The following is a 22035-nucleotide window of genomic DNA, read 5'->3' on the forward strand; positions in this document are numbered from 1 at the left end:
CACTTAAGTCCCTCTAATTGAATTTCCACATTTTGTGGTTGGTAGTTCCAGGTTTGTCCATCACCGCAAAGAGGTACGAGTAGAACTCCTTCCACTAAATTCAAGAGCAAAAGTACATTTTAACCCTGCATTCACGTGAAATTGAGAGTTTGGAAAGAAATGACACGAGCAAATGTCAAGTTTTTGTTGGTTTATTTACTTATTTATTTACGCCTGTCTTCAGGTAGTCAAAATGTTATTGTTGGCATAGAAATGGACCCAAGTCTATCGTGAAGAAGAACCGCTCAACATATGGATTGCATTTTTTTATTTTCAAACAATCAAAGAGCAGGTTTAGATCCACAGATCACGGAGGGAAATGTTTGATCTGCTTTTGTGTATCATCTTTTACAATCACTCAAAAAAGTCATGTTATGATTATAATCTGGAATGTAGTTTTCCCACAGGTCAAGCTGTGGATTTCTTTTTTTTTTGGCAAAATGATTCAGAAACAAAACATTTTCTATGATTCAGAGAATGTTGGCTGCTCGGCTCCGTCATTTATTTAATAGTAGATCTGCAGTATCCAACTGTTAGGAATTTGTAGTTGAGGCCTGTTTGCTTGACGTTGGCTGCTCTGCTCTCACTTCACGATATCGCAGTCAACATTAGCGTCTGCGTTGCTAAAGTCTGCCACTTCTCTCAGATCTCTTATTCATTTAGTAATATCAAAACATGTTGGCTTATTGAGTGGGACTGTGAATTTGTAGGTATCACAAGTCAAATTTGGCTTCCAGTCTGATATGTAAGGTCATGATTCAAGTTAAGAGATTCTAAGAGATTAGATTCTTTATTCAGAATTGAATTACAACTAATCTTTAGCTTTACAAAACACTTCTGATTTCACGATTTATTTCAGCAACACCATGAAGTTCCTTGTTTTTTCTGTTTCACTGCCAAATTACAAAATAAGAATGAAAAGAAAAGCAAGTTGTTTTCCATCCTGAAAGTGCAACCGCCTGCTCGAATAGAGGTCTCTGCTCTCGTCTAAAGTCACTGAACCCGAAGGACTTTCTTATGGGGAGTGGTGGGCTGAGAATCACATTGGGTTTGTTTTACGCAGTGCAGGACCGGATCAGCGTGGCACCGAGCTAGGTAAATAGGGTTTGATGTGGGCACAGCGCTCTGTGACGAAACCTTGATCCACCCAATTACAGATGCTCTGACAGCACAAAAACATTGAAGGGGATGCTTTCCTCGACTACGCAGTACGAGTTTGAAGACTTGCTCTGCTAAAAAGAGAGAAAGTTTCATTTGAAAAGCTATTAAAATATATATATTTTAACAGTCATAGTGTATTGCATAGTAATACAGGTGTTTCCATTTAAAAACAACAAAAACAAATGAGAAAAAAACATGAAATTAGATGAGAATAAGAGTGTTAAAGCCTCATTTAAAAGTGTGCTACCACAGAAAAGAGCACATGTTCAATGATACCATATTAATCCCTGAAGGGGTTTTTACTTTTATTTTATTTTTTTTAGGTCAAGCGGCTGCCGTTCAGTCAACATTGCTCTCACCTGAGTCGCGATAGAATGGGCTTATATTTCTAGGCAGGACTGAACTCCTGCCTACCCCGATCTGTGTAGAAGACCTTTCTGTGTAGGACTGAGGGCCCCGTGTTGTTTCATCTCTGTGTTTTGAACAGGATGTGCGGTGTTGTTTGTTATGTTTCCAACATTCCTCAGATTTCTTTATTCTTAATTAGTTTATTTGGTTTTTGCTTCAGTTACTGGCACCGATAGTCTTGTCCCAACAGATCATCCACGCATGCAACGTCTTTCTCCAAACACTTAATGACCACAGCTTCTTCAAGAAGGACAGTTTACTCCGTTCCTTCTGCTGGACACCCCCAGCGGTGCATCTCATCATCTTATTATGTAGCCCTCCACCACCTACACTTCATCTTCCAGGACAAAAACATGAGTTTATTCCAAGTTCTCCTACATTTCAGAATCATCTATTTTGTCTTGTTCATGTTTAGGTGGTGATTTTTCTTTTTGTTTTGTTTGTTTTCCTAAACCACACCTCCAAAGTTTTTCAAATAAATAGGCATCACCTACAAACTCCACAAGAGAGTGTATGCACTCTTTTACTGAAGGGATATTATGTTATAAAATATAAACATTGCATAATGCAAAAGGCGTCCAAATGCTTTTTTCACAGACGACGTCTCTGGCTGCAGTTCACACACAGATCTTCTGCAAGCCAACAGTCTCAGGACCCAGCAATGTCCCAACAGTTGCTAGAGAGCGTCAGCAGTGCTCCGGGCAAAGCTAAAAAGGCCGCTTTTTCTAAATGTGGACAAACAATCTGTTTAAAATTGAGCTCCGTAGTTTATTATTTGTAAATTAATTCTGAATCTTTGAAAATAAGAGTCCTAAATCACATGAGGATATGCATAAAGAAGAGGACTAGCCCCCACAGTCACTCATCACCACCAGCAAGCCTAGTCCAAGTTAAACAAGTCAGTTCTCTGCCCACCCTCCAGAGTTTATCGCTTTCTTAGATCACACTTGTGTCAGTGTGTACTACTGTATCTGTAGTTTGTAGATCCTTTCTATTGTTCTCTTGGTAAAGTAATTGGAAATTGGGTCAAACCATGCAAACAAAAGACTTCTCTCTGATTGTGGATTTTTTTCTGGTTCGCCAAGGGGTACTGTAGCCCCTGGGGCCCTCGCTAACTTGTCACAAGACTGCAAAGTGCAGGGGCAAAGTATATTTTATGTCAGCAAGGGAAAAACTTGTTTGCGTTGGTAATTCATCAAACCATGTGAGCTGCCATCGGGGTGTTCGGGAGGTATTGGGTCATGACTGCAGCCTTTATTGTGGCTAAATGAAATTAAGCAACTCTAAGAATAAAACAATGCTGGCCCCAGCTGGTCAGTATTTAAAAAATGTCATCCTGGCTCTGTTTTAGTCCTTCGATCCAGTGCTGTTCCTCCCTACATGTGGGTCCTATTATGGCCCTTTGACTCTGGCCAATCTGCAGCTTTTCATGTAAATTAACACAGCAGCTGCAGACCACAAAGCCCTTCCAGGGGCACTTCACATCGAGCTAAGAGAGGTGATGTCTCTTTCCTCTAATTTGGCTTTTTTGGAGTTAATCTCAGAGTTACTGAGTTTATTTGAATGCAGCATCAACATCCTGCTTGTGTTATAAAGGCTCACCTCGTTTCTCCCAACCTCTGGTGTCGGCTGCTTTTACCAGGGCAGGAGGTGCAGATATGGGTGGAGTGTCCTCGCTGTCGCATCATGATCTTTAGCATCGTTTTTTTCTTTATTAATGGGGCGTATGTGATGAGGCTATAGGCCTGTTGTCCCACAGGTCATATAACCATTTTATAGTTATTGGGGAAAAGGGGCTAAGTGGCTCATGAAAGCAGTTGTTAAATAAACACCTGCTCAAGTTTAGAGAGAGAGAGAAAGAAAAGACTGTGAATGGGTTTCTTTTTTTCTTCTTTTTTGGATAACATTCTGTTCAGACCAGCTCTCTCTGAATTCATATAAGATACTTTACAAGTTATTATTCGTTTTGAAGAATTTAGTTTTGAGAAGAGAGCTGTAATTGCTATACATTAATTAGTTTATGACCATTCACTGGCTTGTTACAGCTTCTTTTTTTTTTTTGATATGTTTTTATTGGCAGATTGTTTCCACAATACAGAGCAAAACAGATGAACATACCTTTTTTTTTTTTCTCCCTCTCCCCATCACTCCCCCCATGGTTATCATCATTAAGTTTCCTTTGGGAATAGCAAAAAATAAATAAAAATAAACAAAAAATAAAACGAATAACAATAAAATTTAAAAAAAAATAGTAAATAAATAAAAATAAAAAGATACTAATATAGTGACATAAAAGTAGTAGTAGTGCAATGACTGTAAACTTAAATAAGAAAATAAAGTGAGAACGAAACCGAGATGGGTTATCTAGAGATTAATAATTATTTCTTAGATCAATAATTAGCAATTTCAGTAGAAGTAACAAGTTATACTAGTAAACACTTGAGTCGGAATGTTGTCATATATCACCTCCAGAGTTATATACCAATGTAATTGGGCTGTTACTATTTTTAGGGATAGAAAAAGGAAAAACAACAAGAAACAAGAAACAAAGACATCAGCTCAGTCCTTTGGAAGTACACTCAAATTTTCAAAATAGGTAATAAATGGTTGCCAGCTCAAGAAGAACCTTTCTAATGAAGTTACAGCTTTTTAATATTAAGTTCAGTATATATTAGCATGTTAGAAAAGACTGATCTGTGCTATTGGGGCACCAGTGCTGCTACTGTCAGTGTTCAAAGTCAGAAGTGGTCAGGCGAAGGTTGGATAATGTACCGCCAAAGTTCAGAAGGTAGTGTCTGACTTTCAGTACTTACAGAGGAGCTCCATCTTCTACCATCACCTGATGGAGGTGAGTGCTTTGACTGAGGATAGGTGGTGGAACTCCATTTATTCAGCAAATGTTTTTTATTGTTACCATCATTCACTCACTCACACAGATGAGCACATGAGGAGCGATTTGGAGAGAACTCAAACCCAAACAGTTTATTTGGGCGGCAGCTGGGTTCCGTTTTGTTGTGTGTTTCGCTTTTACAGAGTTAGGTTAACAAACAATAACCAACCTGTGGGAATCGGTGTTTAAGCGTAGCTAAAATAAACCAGAGCTCTTGGCTAACTCAGGTTTTGACTGCATCCCGCAGCATTAAAGCAGTAGTTTTATTGCTGCATCATGTATAGCGGATAGCTACTGTATGGTTTTAGTTTATGAGAAGTTTAACATCCTGGGGCTTTTTTTCTCTTTCTTTTCCAAGCAGCTCAAAGATCATTTCAGCCCAGAGTCTTATTCATTTCAACTGAGGTTCAACGTTCAAGCTGAAGTGAGCTGAAGCAAGCTCGGTTTGGATCCCATCTTCTCCCGGCCTTCCTCTCCTCCATTGTAGAAACATATAAACAAGTGCACTTCAGTTATTTTCCATCACGTGCAGATTTTAGTTGTGTATATTTTCTTTAGAGCACAATTGCTATGAAACAATCAGAAATGAACAATTTAGACATCTTTTTTTAGAGGTCTTATTTCACAGCTTTAGCTGGACCACAACACATTTTCTGTTATCTAGAAAAGTTGTGGAGACTTGCTCTCCTTCCCCCTCTTCTCCCTTTGACTGGGAACTACAAGAAAGTAATTTCAGTTCAATAATGGTATATTAATCCCAGATGGGAAATGATATGTTGCAGTAACTGTCGCTGTTTAAACTGTAAGAGTGGCTTTATTAAGTCATTTTCATCCCAGAATGCATTGTACCTGCAAAGTAATGGTGGGCACTGTGGTGTAAAAACATGGGATAAACATAAGCATCATAAGACAGGGTTAATTATTACACTTTTTTATCCTTTAGAGTAAGAATGGTATCCACTCCAGATGCACCCTGGTCCTGCTAACTAAATATGCACCCATCTGCAAATGTAAACACAAACACCTAGGCTGTAACTATCGTACGTCAGTGCACACGTTTCAAGCTTTTGCCCCATGACTGTCACAGCTGTCAAACTTTGGATCACAAAGTTATTCTCGAGGTTTGCTCTTCCTTCCCTCGGGTGTGAGAACGTCCTGCTCAGCTTTCTGTAGCCAATGATCTCATCGACATAATGAGAGGTGCTGGGTGAATACTTATTTAAATATTTGGTTGTGTTTTCCGGTCTGTTCAGGCTGTACACTAACGCCTCACACGTGTCGGCTTTGATGGACTCCAGCCCTCCAAAATAAAGATTACAAAGGAAAAGAATGGGTGTATGTTTGTTGGTCCAATGGGGTTTATTTATTCATTTTTCTATCAGTGCGTTGGACATGTTTTGTTTTTTTAACTTTAATTGTATGTGATTAGTTTTAATGAACTGGTGGGTTTAAAAGACCTGACTTGACCTGTGTTTCACTCTTTAGATCAGTTCAGTAGTGGCTGTTATCCAGCTCATTAGAGACTTAAAAACCACACATCCAACCTCAAACTTAGTCCCCCATGCTGACTTAATGGAAAAACCTAGATTGTTGCCCAAGAAAAGTGTGTGTGTGTGTGTGTGTGTGTGTGTGTGTGTGTGTGACGGGTGGGTGGGCAGGAGGGGTTGGGGAAGAAATGTACAGTAATAGAAACACAATAGTGATTTGTTTGATGTTCCCTGCCCCTCTTCTTAAATCCTAATCAGATATAGTCCATTCAGGATGAAGTTACTTTTAAATAAATCATGCATTTTTATATTTGTTATGAAAATGCTTGTGTTTTTGTAGAAAGGTGCAACTATTATAAGAGGAAGCATATGGAATGCTGTCAGGTTATTGTACACAATCTGTGTGCAGGGGAGTTGAACTGATTATGTATATTTCGGTCTTCCTGTTGCACATGGAAGCTGGCAGCAGCTGGAGAGGAAGTGGAGCAAATTAATCTAATCGTTGTACAGGCAAACAAATGAGGAGCTGTTATTATTAAACATTCAGTTTAAGCACGTTGAACTCTGGACGGACGACAAAATGAGCTTGAATCATCTATTCTAATCACAGATTACACACCCTGTCCGTCTTAAAACAAATCATGCACTACTCAACGTTAGCTTATAAAGAGTACACTCCCTAAATATTGTATAGAGCTCACAACTTCTTTGACCAGTTTGCTTTTTGTATTGGACTGTGTTTAAACTCCAAACGCTGCAGCCCTTTTGGCAGCATAAAAATGTTTTAACGTCCTTAATGCTGTGCAGGGTCACAGTTGAACAAACCCAGATGACCAGAAAAGGCTCCGGGCGCTCCAAAGTAAACCGGATGGAGCTTATATTCTTTGATTATTGTGGCAGGATTTAAGTCTGTTCTCAGAGCCAATGAAAAGAAGAGTCAAAGGTTTATATGTGTGTATGTATTTTTGTTTTTTGTTGGTATTTATTGTACTTTTATGCTGCTTTGAAAATGTGGTCCCTTTCAACTCCGTACTGTATTTGCTGAATGTTATATTTCACAGCGAAATAGTTTTAAAGTCGTGTTTGTGGCCTGGCATTCACAACTAGACTGTTAGTTGTAATGTTTGTACTTCACCCAAGCTGCCTCGCTACTAGAATGCGCTTTTTTCTTTTTTTCCTGGCTACCGTTATTTTAACATAATGCAAGTACTAAAGAGTTCCACCATTTTTAATTTCCTAAATTAAGTTGAGCTTTTCAGTAACTGCATTTGTGCCATACTTCCTGTAAATTATACAACTTCTTATTATTCTCATGTTGGAGTTCTTTCTGGATGGATCAGTGCTGTCTTCGCCACCGGCGCTTGGACAGATGACATTAATCAGATCTGCTCTGCAGGAACTCCAGCTATGAGTGTGCAACTGGCATGCCTGCTAATATTTAACTTCAATAATGTTAAACTGAGAGAGTCATTGTTCTTATACAAACACACATTTACGCAAATGCACAAAAAAAGAAAAATCCTCTTAAATGTGCACACCAGCATGTATAGACAGTGACAGCATGTACAGTGTAATGCTTGCAATAATCCAGGCTAATTCCTATCCCATGTGGATTTACGAATGGCGGTTTGTTCTCAAATTTACACGATGTCCACACCAGCTCACGTTCCTCCACAGAGCAATTTAAAACAGCGGATATGATACTGGTGAAATAACAGCAAGATTTGGCTGAAAGACCTCTCTGAACACTAGACTGAATTCTGAAATTGTCATCTGCGAGTCCCGGTTCCTGTTTTGGTTGGCCTTGTAACGTGATCGTTTTGCTGTCATCGGTGCTGCACTCGTACCTGGCAAACCCTCTCGTTATGTTTTTACAATCTTTGGAAATATGATCAGCACCCATACCAAAAGTCCGGGGCAGTTACTTTTTCCATTTTTCATTTTCTTCCTTTTTTTTGGTTCACTAATATTTGGATGTACAAAAACATGTACACAGTGACAGTAAGCAGGCGTCTGAAAGCAGTACATTTCCAATTGTGGGAAGTCAGCATAATGTTTATATAAAATCACCGCCAGTCAATAAAAAGGAGGCTAAAATAAAATAAAATACCCATTCACAAGAAGCAGAGCTGAGTTATAGAGTGTGTGTGGGCTGCAGAAAGCCTGAATAGACACCTGCCCACAAGCCACAGCGTCGTCCTCGGCTCTCCGCGACTGTTTTCCGACCGGCCTCATGGAAACACTAGTGTTAAAACTAATCGCTTGTTAAATACCACATTATTTTATTTGTGAATAATAAAATGAGTGTGAACAAAATCTGGCTAAAATAAAAGTACATGGGTTCATTACTGCGTTTATGTGCTTTTATGTGAAGCAGACAGTCAGTGTGTTCAAGGAGGCTTTCTAAAGTTGATGTAGTTTTTTATTGCCAAAAAAACAAAGAAAAACCTTAAATTTGGTGTTGTTAAATTTGATGTCAAGCTGGCCCAACACATCTCTCTCTTTGGCTCCTTTTCACTTTTAATACCAAAAGGTTTTGTGGCTTCTCAGAAAAACAAGCTCTGATTGTTTTTTGATATGAAACTGTAAAGTAGTTCATCAGTGTTCCCTGTAGATGTGCACCTGGGCTTCACATCAGAGCTGCCATGGAGGATTGATGACGGTCCTAGCTGCCAATACTGCTAACAGGAAGTTGACCTCAGACATGACTTCAAAAACTAAGTGAGCTTGTCCTGGTGTCGGGTTACCTACTTTGACTTGAGTATCAATGTGGCTGGGGTCATTAGCCTCGAGGGCCAAGCAACACCCAAGAGGGCTGACATTTCCGATAGGTGTCACTGTAGCCCACCAAGACCCACTGACCCCGTCATCTGACCAACGCATACAGATCGCGATCAGTATGCATGGCTACCACCTCCCAGCGACTGGGGTCACAGATGACTAACGTTGGTCTCTTGTCACTGGTGGTCTCCCTAACCGAATTTCCAATTCATCTCACACAGCCCTTCCCGTAATTATGTAAATCTGTTGACTGAATTTGGCAGCAATATGATACTCAGCAAAGTGTAACGGCAAGTAATGCGACAGAACGGGGTGGTTTGAGTTAGGACGCAGCGAGCGCACCACACCTGTATTACATTACTGCAGCGTGGAGACGGAAAGGAGGGAGAAAAGAGACCTGGGGATGAGATCCAGCAGCGTTAAAGGGCATTAGATGACGTAGAACACTCTACGTGCAATTCACAAAAAACTATTTCAGTATACATTTGTTTGAAATTTATAAAGATGAATCAATAAATAAATCCCCTTATTTTTATTAATGTTAATATAGCTATAGATAATTCTGTTTATAAGACATGATTCCTTGTAGAAAGAGTTGTTTGTTTCTGTGAAATGAGCTTTAGCGCTTTAAATGTTGGAGGCTGATAAAGTAATGAATGATTAAGCTGTGACTTGTACAGCTCGCAGTGTTTTGTTACATCTCTCCAGTCAATTGTTAACATTTAACAACATTTCACTTTAAGAGTTCCTACTGTTGTTTATGTTGCACACCTCCGTCTACAAGACTCACCAAAACCATTGGCTTCGATTGCTAACGCCTGAACACGACCTCTGTGTTTTTCATCAACTACTAAAAGCGGATGTCTAGAAAAAAAAAAAGAAGCTTGTTTTGTTTCTTTTATACAGAGGATTGATTTGATTAGTGTGAATATAACTACAAGTCTTTTTCCTTTTTTTTCTTTTGGCTTGACAGCTGAATCTGGAGTGTCTCAAACGTAGGCATATTTCAGGAGTCTGAAAGCCGTTTATGAACTCGGCAACACTTAATATTATCCTTGATTAATAGCTGTAAAGACATCAGTGAACCAATTTTATTTCATTGATGCAAAATACATCCATAGATGCTCTGTTTTATTTCATTTTTTTTAATCTGATGAACTTTCCATCTTCATAAGGCTGATAGTGGTACAGCTGACCATCGTTAGCACCAGAACAGCTTTACTGTCTTGGGAGATATTGAACTAGTGTCTGACATTCTATTAATTAATATCCCTTTATTTAATGTTTTGATGATGATTATCTAGAGGGGCTTCTTACACATCAGTACTTTAATTTGCCTTCGGTCTGTAGAGGAAGTAATAGTGTGAGACTTGGAAAATCCCATGGAAAGTTTCTTGGATGAAAAGTAATTTCCCCAACAGTCAGGCCAATGCCCTTGCCATCGCCCCGACATTTACGACTTATCAGTGGGGTATATGGCATGAATTATGAATGAAATAATGACTTTTAAACCAAATGAAAATAATAATCTTAGCTCACATCTATTGTGGAAAATAAATACCTTTTAACAAGCTGCGTTTAAGACAGCAGCGATTCTTCACACTCCAAATTTGTGGAAAGATATTTTTTGTGGTAAGCAAACGCCTGCGGTGTTTATGAATTCTGATTTGTAGTTTGGCTTGAAGACGGGATGATAATGACTGCAGCATGTATTCAAGGCCAGATCACCGTGTCAAGCTCCAAGGAAGTGAGTTTCCCTTGTGAATGAATTATTTGACCCTAGCCAGTTTCAAACAAACGTTTCTGTATATTTATAGAGACACATGAAAGGCTTTAGCGATTAATCAAGTTGGATTTCATGTTCCACATTCTAGCACATGATCGTTGATGTTGCGAACCTCTTTTTACGCCATGTGAAGTTTCACCATCAGCCGTGGAAAAGCTTTAAATGCAAAAATCAGAAGGCACCAAGTCAAAAATTAACAAGCATGCCAAATAATAACGCACAGGGACCTTAGAAATCGGCGTATTTTAGGCACACACTTTCTTGTCTTCCAGGCACACACTTTCTTGTCTTCCATCAGGACAGTTTAGCTCCCATCTGTGCCTATTTTGTCTTGGCTATTTTGTGTGCGTCCTGGTCAGCATTTCAGTCTAATGCGTTCAGTAAATGAGCGAAGGCTTTTCGGGCTGAGTTTCATTATGTGCCCAGGGTCGGCCAGATGGGCGGAATCATTGAAGTGCTGCGTCGGAGCAAACATAATCAACCATTTCAAATCCACCACTGAGCTAGAAAGCGCTTCTCAGAGGGGAAGTTCTGTCCAATAGAGATCAAATGAAGTTGTTGGGGACAATCAATTGAACACACTGAAGAAAATTCTCATGAGTACGGGCAATTTTACACCATGTTCCCGTAGATGCGTGTCCTGCAAAGTGATTTTGAGTTATGGAAGGATTTACCAGCATGTGTATCAGTTTTCAGTCCTAGTCTTGGATATATTGTAGTTGCTTGTGGTAGTTTCGTTATATTGTGTGGCACCTTTAGAAAGGAATATCTCTTCCAGAATTTTTTCTCTCCAAGTTTTCTCAAGTCTGGGTTCGCTGCTCGGCCACAAGAGGCAAGAGTTGTAGTCGAGTCAAACTATACTGAAACATCAAAACCAAATATTTGATTGAAGTCTCCCCCTAGATAAAAACATCATACTGATGTTTGCACAGTATCAGGCCGCATGGATGAATGAAATGTTTATTTGACCAAAGCTGCATACAACTTCTTCTGGTTAGTGTATTATACATTTAAAAGAATGATGCCAATGAAAGGACTCTGAATTGTTTATGTGGCTGTCAGAGCTGCTAACAAAAACTAACAATAATTGGAACAGTGTGCCACTGTGTGAGTCAAGTACAAGAAACAAAGATGTAGCGAGAGAATAAATCGAGATCATGAATATATATATATATACTGATGGTGACAGCTGTAGTCAGAGGAGTTAAAAGTTCACCTGTTGCAATGATGAAAGCTGGGACCTATAGTCTATTGTGAAGATAGGCTTGGATGTAAGGCCTGTGTAATAAAATCATTTATTTTGACAGATTTTTACTTTTAGTTCACATGGATGTCATCTGCTCAGGAATTAGTCAACTGGACAAGAAAGGCCACTGTCCTGAAAGATTGTCGATGCCAGGTCGTCTCTTAAGGCTCCACAGCCTTCACTCATTTATGAAAACTAACGTCTGCATGAGCCTCGTAGACTGCACTGAAATATTCTGTCTGCCGTTTTAGCACAGGGATGGCGTAGGACCGAACACCTGGTCAGCCCCTTTTATAACAAGCTGTCATAGAAACTAATGAGCTTCCTGATTACTTTCCCCAAGGAGCATGTAAAACTGATACTCTTTCTATTTTTATCCCAGTGTACAAGGGGTGTGCTGACTGGAAATCACAGGCTAATTGTTTACAACGCAGGTCAAACATGCACATGATATTCCAGAGTTTGATATGAAGACGGAAGCTTTTGATGCCGAAAGTGCATTCGTCTTAATGAAAGTATCGGCGGGTCAAGTATGCATCCCTAGTGATAACACAAGATTGCTGCTAGAACAGGGAGGTCTGCACTCTGAAGCATTTCTTTTATAGCTAACAACCAGCAGAGAAAGGCAGGAAAGCAGGCCGATATGCTTTGTTACCTGGACCACCCCTCTGTGCCACATCATTAGTAATTAACTTCACAATTCTCAGCATCCCGCCCACATAAGTGGTCTAATCTGAAGGTGATTGGGACTGACAGATTTAGGGAAACTGTAATATGCAACATAAGCAAGGTTGTGTTTGTTTAGCCCTTTGTTCTGAGCTCAGGGCAAACAAGAAGGTTTTGCCAAATGATGGGTGGCATGTACTGTAAACTGACTTGTTCCTGCAGTCAGCTATAGTGTGTTTATGTGTGGTCATGGCTCCAGCGGATTGGCAAGCGAGGCCTGTATACATTGCTGCATTCTTTGGGCTTTTACATTATCTGGTGATGAAACAGGATGAGTTTCCCAAATTCTTCAATGTGATTGGTCAGTTGCACTCATCTTCTAAACTCTCTCGCACGCACACTCGTGCCAAACCTCTCAACCAATGTTGCAGTTTCCATATCCTTGACGGAGTTCCGCTGAATAGGTAAACAGGCCCGGTAGTGTCCAGACACTTAATTGCAAGCAGCCATGAGGAGAGCAGGAGAGATCTATTTCACTATGTCATCATATGAAAAAGCCCCTTTGGGTCTCCCCACCTCCAGCAACTTGGTCTTCTCGCCTTTCAGCCGTCCTCAATGGGCTCGGGGAGTTTCTCACCACGATCTGGTTAGCCCCATTACAAAGAACCTTGTGGCCAAATCCAGCTTTCATCACAAGGACGTAAGAAAGAGAAACGAGAAATGACGAGCCGTTTCTTTAGGCGAAGTGATTGTGAGCAATGCACATCATGTGGTTTCTGACACAGAAACACCGATAGGTTCTGTATCCCGTTGGATGCAGCGCAATCAAACTGTTGGGTTTTTCTTATTCAGTGTCAATTGCAACACATTGGCAGATATCGGTAATAACATACTCCCGAGGATCAGTTTGGGTTTCCAGGCCAGAATCTAAACCTTCCCACTCATCTGTTTGTTTCCATCTTGAAATCAAAGCTTTCTCGGCGCCAAATGTTGCAAATGACACCCAGCTTTTTGTCATTAAGCTGCCTTGCACATCTCTGCCTTTTTTACCACATTCTCTGTCTTTTTTTTTTCTCCAGATGATTTAGCCGGGTCACTAATGTTCTTGTGTTTGTCTAAATAGAACAAAGTTGGAAGGAGAGGGCTGATGTGTGCATATTTGACAGCCTCCATCCAGTGTAAATGCCTTTGCAGGATGAGGGCTATGAGTAACAAATATATACACATACTACTCTGACAGGAGACCTAATGCGGCTTCCACCAGGGAGGGCCAGACCAGTTTATGAATACTGATGGTCTGCGTGGTTGAGCACGAGGTCAGCTGTGTGGATTCTTTCTTATGACCGTATCTAACACAAATCATTACAGCAGTGTGAGGCAGCAGCGCTGATGGCGCTCTTCTGCTGCCAGACAGACACGTTGCTCACATGTCTTTGGTGTCCACTGGCAGAGACTTGGCAAAAGCTTCAAAATCACACATGGAGGTGGTTTGAAATAATGTGCTTAAGACAAATCTTGGATCCGCTGCATTTTTCACGGCCTCTCTTTGTTCTAATGGATCACAACGAACTTCACCGTAAGAGCGGGAACTCAGACTGTGTCGTCACGGGTCACTCCTCCTCAATGTACTTTTTTCTGAATGTTTCCTTGATGTAGGAAAAATAATGAGAGGCATGCACTTTCATTCACTTCTTCTGCCAAACACACTGATACTTGTGGGCGTGCACTATGTCACTGGGCTTCTGTGAGACGTGCATTGAGGTTATTACATACACTTCCGAGTGCTGGCCAAGAAATGGGATTTAAAATAGTTTCTTTTTTTTTCCTGCATTCATACTGAGAAAGAAAGCTTATACTATTTAACATGCCATAATATATATATATATATATATATATATATATATATATATATATATATATATATATATATATATACACATATTTTTCTTCCCATATCTAATCCATGATTTATGACTTTATACTTTTTGGACATGAACCTTAAGTAATATACTTTTTTCATGTTTTTTAAACATCTGGTAACAGAAAAAGCAACCCCCCCTTCACCATGTTGCTGTTTTTCTTTTTTAGTATTTTTAAACTGTTGGTGTTATTGATCTTGGCCGACTGTTTCAAACCCAGTTCCATCATCAGTTGGTCAGACCCTGAGGTTTACTCTGAACCATGAATGGATCTCTGTGTTGTTCTCGTAGATTTTGGACCGTTCCATCACCATCTGGTTTAGAGGTGACACCCTTGTCCAGCTCCCACAGTTTGAGCTGCTTTCAATAAAACCTCCTCCTGATACCATCAGGACTGTTGCTTCCTTGGCTCGCCTAAAAGATACGTGCTATTTAAGGCCAGAACACACACGTAGACAAACACACTTGAATGTGTTATACACATGTTGTACCACTAATATCATACACTGCAAGGGTTATTCTGGCAGCTGTTGGAGAAAAATGGGATTCAGCTATTTTGTTTGTGGAAATCTGATACAAGTGCATGTGTTCTGTGTGCAGAGTCGACGTGAATGCTTTATGCAGCTACCCTTGCTATTAATCAAGCTTTATGAGACCAATAGTCCCGTTAAAGCAGGTGACTAAAACACTCTCAAAGTTCTCATTTTTCTGATGATATACATGTTGCTTCACATGATTTCATCCGAATGTTTTTCCTTATTCACTGAGGGAAAAGCCTAACAGATGGAATGGTAATTTCTCCTGCTCCTCTTCATTGACTTGCCACAGAAAATAACGGGATTTTGGGTTGAGCAGCACTTGCTCTCCGAGTGACCTGGCAAACAAACCCTGTGACCACTCCTTGGTGTGGTCCGGTACTTTAAAAAGAACACAAAATTAGATCTTTCTCATGTGTCTCCATAATGCCATGGCTGACTGAACCACAGAGGAGCAGCAGCTGCTGGTCTGGTGAAGACGAGCCCATGTAGAAGGAACAAAGTCAGATGAATGAGTACCACCTGCTCCATAACTGTGCATCTTCATCCGGCAGAACACACTTTTGATTCCCAGGTGTAGGAAATCTAAATTGTTGTCCTCAAGAATGTAATGTTTGCTCGAACAAATGTATTTTATCATGATACCCTGACACCCAAATATCTCCTCCTTAAATGTAAAACAAAACCATCTCAAGACGGACTTGTGACCTTTAACCTCATGGGTCTAAACATTGATTTCTTTTTCTTTTTTTTTTCTTCTGTTATATGACAAAGGAGGACGTTATCCTGAGTGAATGGGTTATCACAGTCATGTGCAATTAATCTCTTCACCAGGAGTGTGTGTGGGGAAAGAAAAATGCAGTGTAGTTGCCGTGGTACCCAAGTGGAAACAAAACAGATGTGTGCTGGTGTAGGCAGCATGTGTGACAGAGGGGCCTCTGATATATACGCTGGACGTGCGGCATGATGACTCTCTGCTGTTCATACATACAGGTTAAATAAACTCCCCGGGACACGAGCTGGCATCGGTGTGACATTACTCGACTATTGGAAGAGAGTTTTCTGGCACGAGAGCTCGAGCTTTGAGGTGGCTTTGTTTTTGTTTTGTTTTTGTTTTTTTTTTATTTTGGGGGTTTTTCTCCACTGGATTTAATTCTGTCATTAAATAAAGGACTGTGGTACAAAGGAGAGACGGCTCAAGGCTAAATTTAGAAGCAGATCTACCAAAGGAGTGAGGTTTTGTCCTGAATAGATCTATGCTCTTTGACTCATTTTGTCCAGATGTTTTATCCAAAGTTTTTTCTTGCTACCAGCGTCTCTTCTTCTATCAACATAGAAAAAAGAGCTTATTGTGCGCATAGTTGAGTCCGAAGGGGAGAATAGAAATGCATCATGGTAAAGGAATGTAGACTTCCGACCTCCTCTGTCGGTGATCTTTCTTTCTTCTCCAAACATTAAGTGCAGCCTTGTCAAAATGATACGTGGTGGTGCTGGCCCACCCCGAGCTGTATCTGTGGCCTCATTGAGGTGCAATATGTTGTTTTAAGGTTAACAATATAGTTTGTGTTCCCTTGTCTTGCAGCTGAGATATCAGCATGGCCTGACCACCCCAGACCTGCAGCAGACACTACCCAACCTGAAGAGCTTTCTGGAGCATGGGCTGATGGTGCGATGGTAAGAATGAAAAAGACGTGCATCACCACAACTGTTGCAATAATCAAATCAGGTTTAAAGATGTAGAAAACTAACTCATATTTACACAAGTTCATATTTTAATCAAACTTTCAGAAATCAGAATCAGAAACAATTTCTTATACAGCCATTTATTTTTACTCATTTATTTTATTTTATTCATATTAGTATTATCAGAAAAGCTATTCCATTTATCATCTAACCGCATGAGCACAAAACTTAAAATAACACGCATAATGCCAGCAACAACAAACAAATCTGGACGAGCTCAGCCAATAGCTTTTTCCAGAATATGAAACACTTTCAAACTAGTCCGGTTGGCAAAGTTTCCCTGATGATTATAATGCTAATTGTAAGTTGGCCTTCTTGAGGCCTTTTCTGTCCAGCATGAAAAGCTTCTCTTAGTGCTTGCGTGTCTGTCAGTTGTATACTCTCATTGTGCTGTCAAGTGGTCAGATTGTATTTTTGCAGTGCAGTCAGTGTTGGAAGTAATTCTTTGCAGACTCAGTTTTTTCTCTAGCTGATCTTCTCTGCTGTAGGTTTGAGGGGATGCATTCAGCTTTGAGCATGTTCATCTGTGATTACCCAAGGCCCACAACGGACGAGAAGGACTCAGTCGTACACAACCGCTCCCTCCATAAAAAATGCAACGGCATGAATATACAGTGTGCTTTCCGGGATGTGGCCCATCATCACGAAATTGGTTCCATTTAGCATGCTGATTTGAATCGAAATGAGTTGTCTGTGCAGAAAGCGTAATAAAAGACACGAGCTGCACAAGACAAAGTGGCAAGATATTCAGATGCTGCAGACGTAACAGTATGATCACTCGTTTAATATGGAGCAAGTCGTCCTTGTGTCTGGACAAAGAACATCTGAGTGTGTGCTGCCAGAATGTTAGCAGTAGATGCATTCTGTGCGGATTTCTTACCACAGTTGTCATCAGGTCCAATCGGATTTGTGCCGGTGGAGTTTGCAGAGTAGTGAATGATGAACAGTAGTTTGATGCCACATTTATTAAGTTTTGACATCAGGCTTTGTACTGTTTTTCAGCTTGGTGACATAGATTCGTAGCAAAAGTAGCTTTTTGAAAAAACATTTCAGGAAAAAGTTGCTATGCTTTTTAGTAGGAGTTGCAATGCTTTGGCTTTTAACGACAGACCACTTCTGGATATCATATGTAACTCACGTTTTTAAAGGAGCAATGTTTGATGAGTTTTGCAGCAGCCACTTTTTCCCTGTAAAGTGGAGCGCTTAGATGTCTCCCTCTCTTCCTCGGCAATCGTTTGGTCTGTAAGTAACCTGCACTAAAACCTGAGTTGGTATGCTTCAGACATCAGCTCCACGGCCCTATAAACGACAAAGCTGGCTTTGATCTCCACTTGTCTCTGAAGGTCAGCAAAAGGGAAAACGAGTATTACAAACATTAATTGAATAATCTTTTGTTTTGAAAGGGAAGAAGCCATGAAAAGCCTGAGCGCCCAAATCAGCTCTCCACTGGCCCCTCTGCTTAATGGAAGGTGGAAGGGCCGAGAGATGCAGGAGATGAAAGCACAGGTCCGCTACCCTGAAGCCATGCACACGGGTGCATGGAAGGCTTTTTAAGTGGAGCTGGATATTTAACAGTTCTCCAGTGGTTTGCCAAAGCCACACTCCTGTGTGACAGCAAGACCACAGGAACATGGACAAAAGTTGCTTTGTATTGACTCAAGCAAACAGCTGAGTGACTAAAGAAAGAAAAAAAACAGCTTTTCTTCATCATTTTAAAACATACTGCAGTGCAGACGCTTCAGAAGAATTCAGCATTGTCAGGAAATAAGCTAATTGAATTTTTCAATCAGTCCTGTCCAGTAGACACGGGCGTGACCAATCTGTTAAGCTGATCTAAACTTTCCTAGCAGGGACAGACGGTCCGTGCAGCCACTCCAAAACTGGCAATAACATGTGTACTGGTCCACAGGTGAGCCGTGGTGTGAGGGGGGGAAACAAAACGAAAAAGTGAAAGTCTCCAAGGGCGTAGCTGTTCAGCAGAGCCTGTAATAAGAGGGATATGCATTTTACACACAGTTTCCTTTCCAGATCAGTTTCAGTCTTATGATGGGGGAAAATAGTAAATTCAGATACGATGTCTTGCACTGGGATCCATCTTATGAAATATGGATGTATGAAGAAATTTGATGGCATCTGCAGGTAATTTTCCTATGGACTGGGAGCGGCTGCTGGCTCCCCACCCCCGCCCCTTGCCACTTCTTTCTCCCTTGCATCCAATCAAGGATGTTGTTATGAAGACTATGGCCAAGGAAACTGTTTCCAGAGCAAATTTTGAAGCCGTTTCCTCCATTATATAAGTAATTCAGCATGCGTCCTGTCTGCAGGGTGATAGCTTTCCATGTGCCAAGAACCACACCATAAGAACAAAGTAGGATCATCTTGGACATGTTGTAACTGTACAGGTCAGAATGTAGGGACGCTTACTACAAGTGGTTTTTCTTTGTTTTGTGTGTGTTTGTTCTGTCTTTTCTAAAACAGCGGCCTATATGTTGCTCATCTGACAAGCTGTAGGTCACGTCTTTATACATTTCCAAACACTTCAGCCTCAGAAATACATCATGACCTGACAGGGTTTATACAATCCAGCTCTGGTGAAAAAAAAACATGTTTTTGTTCCTTACTATCACTGAAAGATGGAAACCAGCAGAAATATGGTGAATCTATTACCCCGAACCAAACGGAGGCAGGACCAGAAACCAATCTTTGCACACTGCAAAGTCTGCCGAGATCAAAGCAAACGGGTTCAACGTGCTCCCTTTTGCTGCTCCACATATACTGAAGGTCTGGCAGACGTTCACAGGGTCCTGATTCCACTTGGTTCCCTGGAACCAGGACTGTGAACAAGGGGGAAACAAAGGCCTGGCCCAGCGATTCAGCATGCAGCCGGTGGACGGGAATCTCTCCCAGGTACTCCAGAGCGAGTGCAAACGGAGCGTGTATAATGAGGATGTGATATTCAAATGGAGTAGTCTTGTCACTGGAAAATGGGGAAATACATTTTGAAAAGTATGTCATGCTGGTCAGCTGCCCTGTGGGTTTGCTATGTTTTCTAATAATAGCTGATGATTTTGGAAAAATACATTATTTTACCCTCATTATATCATATTTGAAATGAAAAGTATTTTAATCATTCCTAAGGGAACTTAAATGGTTCCACTGCTTAACTGTCCAAAGCAAAGTAAAAAATGGCCAATTTGTTGAACAAGCAAAGAGGCAGGTAGATCATGTATTTCATCTGAGAAGGTTGAATCTTTTGGCACTGAGAATCATTGGAAAGAGTTAATGCAGCTGTCAGGAAAAAACATCGCTCTCACAGCTTAATGTAGAGGAGCTGAAGAAATCTCAGCCTGAAAATATTAAACTGATGTATACTGAGTAGCTCATGCAGCATCTTTCTTTTCAAAAATGTTCTCCAGCACAAAGCCAGACCTCTTAATCAGTTTAATCAGTTCTTTCAGTCTCTGGCTCAGATGCTAATGCACCAACCGATGACTGCAGATGAAACTTCTCCAGCACAGACTAACAGAACATATGCAACCTCTTGCTACAAACACAGCATGACCTAAGCCTTAATTAAAAGCCCCGCCACTCCCTCACTCACCATCCTCAACAACACGGTGTCTGCTACGGACACTCTCAGACTTCTGGGATTCACAACTTCCCAGGATCTGAAGTGAACCTCCCACATAGGGGCTGTCTGTAAAAAGGCAAAGCAGAGCTTTTACTTCCTGAGACAGCTCTGGATGTTCACCTTTTACTCTATCATCCAGCCTGTCCTGGGCTCCTTCATCACTGTCTGGTTTGGATCAGCCACCAAACATGACAAGTACAAACTACAACAGATGGTAAAGTCTGCAGAAAAAATAATTAGTGCCGACGTTCCCTCCATCCAGGACCTGTACCAGTCCAGGGTCAGGAAACAGGCAAGGAGCATCTTTGCAGACCCCTTACACCCCATACACAAACTATTCTCATTCCTCCCGTCTGGTAGGCGCCACAGAGCACTGCGCACCAAAACCACCCGTCACAGAGACAGCTTCTTTCCCCAGGCCATCGCTCTGCTGAATAGTAATAGTCACACACTCCAAATCAGATTTCTTGTTTGTTTGCACAAATCTGGTGAATAAAGTTGATTCTGATTCTTCCTCAAGACCTCCAGCCTGCGGCTGAGGAGAAGTCCAGGTGTCTGTGGTCCTCCACAACTTCCACTTCTTTCCAAGAATGGAAATAGTGTTTGGCTTATTCCTAGTCCTAATAAAAATTCACTTGTTTTATCTTGGTTACGTTCAAGATGACGTGATCGCTGGTCAAAGTGGTCAGAGACGTTGCTGTAAATACCTTTTCCGCAACAAAAGCGGAGTCATCTGAGCGTTATTGGAGATGAGAGGACTCTTCTGTTGTACTGAAGTCGTAGATGTGCAGATTGAAGAGAAATGATGAGTAACGCCTTGTGGTGCTCCTGCACTCCTGCCACAGTTAGGCATAAAGAAAACTGCAGCCTGTTTGTCAGTTAATGAATTATCCAGTTGTAAAGACTTACACCCGTGTTTTGTGGACTGTCTCACATCGCAGTTCAGACATAATTTAGTTGCAAGCGTCAAAGATCATGATGCTCATAGCACCTCCTGCTTCATTTGGATTAATGTGGCTCCATGGAGACTTGTTCCCGGTGGACTCTGGCAGGGCTGCCCTTTGTCACCGTCCTGTTCATAATTTTTATGGACAGGATTTCTAGGCGTAGCCAGGGGCCGGAGGGGAACCACAGGATTTCATCTCTGCTTTTTGCAGATGACGTCTTGGCTTCATCAGACCGGGACCTCCAGCATGTGCTGGGGCGGTTTGAGGCCGAGTGCGACGCGGCAGGGATGAGAATCAGCATCTCCAAAACCGAGGCCATGGTTCTCCACCGGGAAAGGGTGGCGTGCCTTCTCGGGGTGGGGGGAGAAGTCCTGCCTCAGGTGGAGGAGTTCAAGTATCTCGGGGTCTTGTTCACGAGTGAGGCGACGATGGAGCGGGAGATTGACAGACGGATCGGTGCAGCGTCTGCAGTTATGCGGTCGATGTACCGGACTGTCGTGGTGAAGAAGGAGCTGAGTCGAAAGGCGAAGCTCTCGATTTACCGCTCAATCTACGCACCTACCCTCACCTATGGTCATGAACTTTGGGTAGTGACCGAAAGGACGAGATCGCGGATACAAGCGGCCGAGATGAGTTTCCTCCGCAGGGTGGCTGGACGCTCCCTTAGAGATGTGAGGAGTTCGGTCACACGGGAGGAGCTCGGAGTCGAGCCGCTGCTCCTTCACATTGAGAGGAGTCAGCTGAGGTGGCTTTGGCATCTGTATCGGATCCTCCTGGACGCCTCCCTAGGGAGGT

At 41.4% G+C, this 22035-nt stretch overlaps 1 protein-coding gene across 1 annotated transcript in view; it reads left to right on the top strand.

The window, feature by feature from the left end:
- uvrag (UV radiation resistance associated gene) overlaps positions 1 to 22035 on the top strand; it is a 93821-nt gene that overhangs the window by 66304 nt on the left and 5482 nt on the right. Inside the window, exon 14 of the mRNA XM_061740199.1 lies at positions 16502 to 16593. Coding sequence (XP_061596183.1) covers positions 16502 to 16593 — 92 coding nt within the window. The remainder of the gene's footprint in view (positions 1 to 16501; positions 16594 to 22035) is intronic.

Source organism: Cololabis saira, chromosome 14 (assembly GCF_033807715.1).
Source record: "Cololabis saira isolate AMF1-May2022 chromosome 14, fColSai1.1, whole genome shotgun sequence".
NCBI classification, from domain to species: Eukaryota; Metazoa; Chordata; class Actinopteri; order Beloniformes; family Belonidae; genus Cololabis; species Cololabis saira.